Source organism: Callospermophilus lateralis, chromosome 10 (assembly GCF_048772815.1).
Source record: "Callospermophilus lateralis isolate mCalLat2 chromosome 10, mCalLat2.hap1, whole genome shotgun sequence".
Classification (NCBI taxonomy): domain Eukaryota; kingdom Metazoa; phylum Chordata; class Mammalia; order Rodentia; family Sciuridae; genus Callospermophilus; species Callospermophilus lateralis.
In genome coordinates this window covers 43,414,748-43,417,688 of record NC_135314.1, presented here as the reverse complement: position 1 = coordinate 43,417,688, position 2,941 = coordinate 43,414,748, and the positions used below count along the sequence as shown (strand labels likewise).

Here is a 2,941-nt window from a genome sequence, read left to right as displayed (position 1 = left end):
TCCATATTTTGTTTTTAATCACTTTGAATATATCAACCCACTCTTTTTTGAATTCCAGAGTTTCCAATGAGAATTCCCCAGTAGGACTATACGGGGCTATTAGGATGAAGCCTTCCTCCCTCTTAGCCCCATAGGTGTTATGACTGTGGTTAGGGAACAGATCATGTTGTTTCAGTATCATAATGGGAGCCAAGTGCTATTATATTTTGAGACCAATGATTTGGAAGAAAAAGAAATTGAATACCTTGAGTGTAGATATGATAAGGTCTTCAGAAGCCCAGAATTATTAGAAATGTTTAGAATTGAAATGACAAGTCCTTTTAATTTGTAAACAAGTAAATATCAGTCTCCATAACCAACTGAACCAAAAAAAAAAAAAATATATATATATATATATATATATATATATATATATATATATATATATATATGTCTGGAGTCCATTTGTATTCTTGTTGTGACATGGAAACAGTTCTGGAGGCCCCAAAGGGAGATGACCACTGAGGGTTTAGACCAGGCATGATTGGTCCTTTTCTTGCTCTGAACTCACAAGGAGCCATTGTGAGGAAGTTTCCAACAGCGGGTATATAAGAAAGTGGCCAGGGCTGGGTTTTTGTCCACAAGTACAGGAAGCTCTTGGTGGTGACCTGTCGGACTCCCAGATAGTTAGTGCGTTTGGTGGTTGGTGGTTGGTATTCGGTGGTTGGTGGTTGGTGGTTGGTGGTTGGTGGTGCTGTGGTCTTTGGCTTTTGGTTTTTTGATTTGGGTTTGTTATTTTGCTTTGTTTTTGGTTTTTGGTTTTGCTTTGTTGTTTTGGCTTGTTATTTTGTTTTTAAGCTAGCATCCTTAGTTGGTGTTCCTGCTTAGGATGTTTAGCCCGAGTAGTGAGAGTAGTGAGAGTAGTGTAGCAGCACTGCAGGTGCCAGGTTCCTGCAGTGTGGCAGCCTTCATGGAGCACTATGAGTTCATGAAGGTCATCGGGCGTGGTGGGTATGGCCAGGTGAGCCTAGCCCTCCATCGCCTCTCAGGGGCACAGGTGGCAGTGAAAGCCCTGGCACTGGAAGTGCAGAACATTCCCGCCTTCAACGAACCCCAGATAATGATGAGTCTGGAGCACCCCAACGTGGTCCAGCTGTTTCACGTGATTGGCACCGAGAGCACCGTCTACATGGTGATGGAGCACGTAGGTGGGGGACAACTGCTTGAGCACATCAGACGTGGCATGCAGGTGGAGGAGGTCCGGAGGGTTTTCAGGCAGATCGTGTGTGCCGTGGGCTACCTCCATGACCAGGGCATCGTGCACCGAGACCTGAAGCCAGAGAACATCATGCTGGATACCAGAGGCACCGTCAAGCTGATCGACTTTGGTGCCGCCACGTGGTTCAGGGCTGGGGAGAAGCTGAGGCGGATCTGGGGCACACTCCCATACCTTGCCCCTGAAGGTGTCTTGCGGCACGAGTATGAGGGACCCCCGGTGGACGTCTGGAGCCTGGGGGTCATCTTGTATTTTATGTTGACACGGAGCCTCCCATTTGACTCCACGTCCTATGAGGACCTGCTGACGCGGATCACTCACGCAAGGTACCATGTCCCTGACTCAGTGCCTGTCAGAGCCCGAAGGCTCATCCACAGCATACTGACTGTGCAGCCCCCGAAGCGGCCCACAGTCAAGCAAATCTCTCGGCACCCATGGCTGAAGCAGGGTGGGGAGCGTGTACCCCAACAGCGTAGTGAGGCTCTTCCCAAACACCCAGACCCCCAAATAATGGCGCTCCTGGTTGACAATGGTCTCGATCCATACCAAACCTGGGTGTCTCTGGCCAAGAGAAAGTTTGATGCAAGGATGGCCAACTACTTGATTCTGCAGCACCAGAAAAGCCAGGGGGTAGAGTGCATGTACCCAGGGAAGCCTGTGCCTCGCAGGGTTAGGCTTTCCTCTTGTCCTGCGGGCCTTTCCCGTGGCCCTGTGCTCCCAAGGAGGAGCACGAGTGAGCCTGTCCTTCAAGCCTTGCCCTTGCCCCATAAGCACCAGCTGCCTGAGGAAGCCAAACAGCCAGGGCAGGTGGGCATCAGAAGGGCCAGCCTGCCTGCTCTTCCTCTGGACTTGCAGCCTGCTGAGGCCCCGCCTCCTGACGAAGCCTCCCAGTCTCACTCGGTGTCCTACTTGCCCAACCGCTGGAAGCGCCTGCTCAGGTTAGTAGAGACCGTCCGCAGCAGTTCGGCCCAAGATGTAGCCCCAGAGGAACCCCGAGAACCCAGGAAGAGCTGGACTAGGAGGATCGTTAACTGTGTCCAAAGACTGTGCTGTTGCATGCCACGTGCCCGCAATAGAGTGTTTCCAAGGGTTCGCAGGAGAAGTGAGCCGGAGCCGGATCAGTAGACCTTCTGTGGCTCCAAGAAAGTGGAGAGCTGAGCCAGACAGGACCAGTGGACAGCCTGCGATTCCTCTGCCCCCACCTGCGGAAGACACCAGAGACTGTTCTGCCTGGGACACTTCACCCTGTCCTGCCCCTTTTCCTTCTCCCATTCCTCTGACATGTTTTTTGATAACATTGATTTTGGACAAATTGTATAATAAAATTTGTGTTGCAAAATTTAAAAGTGCTCTGATTCAAAGAAAGGAGGGTCCTCAGGGTGGGTCAGGTCCCACCAGCCATCATCTCCCAGGCCTGGACCACCGTGCCTCCCTCTCCAGTGTACTGGACTCCCTTGCCCTTAGAATAGATGGGGACTCACTTGTCTTGAGCCAGTGTAGAACATTCACTTGCTTTCACCTAGTACAGACTGGCTTCTGTTGATCCAGTGTCCATGGAGTCTCTCCCATTGAGCATTTGTAGACATGACCTTTAGCTGGTGACCATGGTCAGGAGGAATACCTCCAAGAAGGCATGGAAGACCTGTGTTCCAGGGCAACTTAATGATACTGTGTGTAGGGCAGGTA

At 50.8% G+C, this 2,941-nt stretch overlaps 1 protein-coding gene across 1 annotated transcript; it reads left to right on the top strand.

Annotated features, from left to right (window-relative positions):
• Nucleotides 1–868: 868 nt before the first annotated feature.
• On the top strand, nucleotides 869–2,380 carry LOC143407805 (sperm motility kinase 2B-like). The gene has a single exon (XM_076866991.2). The coding sequence runs from the start codon at nucleotides 869–871 to the stop codon at nucleotides 2,378–2,380; it is 1,512 nt and encodes a 503-aa protein (XP_076723106.1).
• The last annotated feature ends 561 nt before the right edge of the window (nucleotides 2,381–2,941 follow it).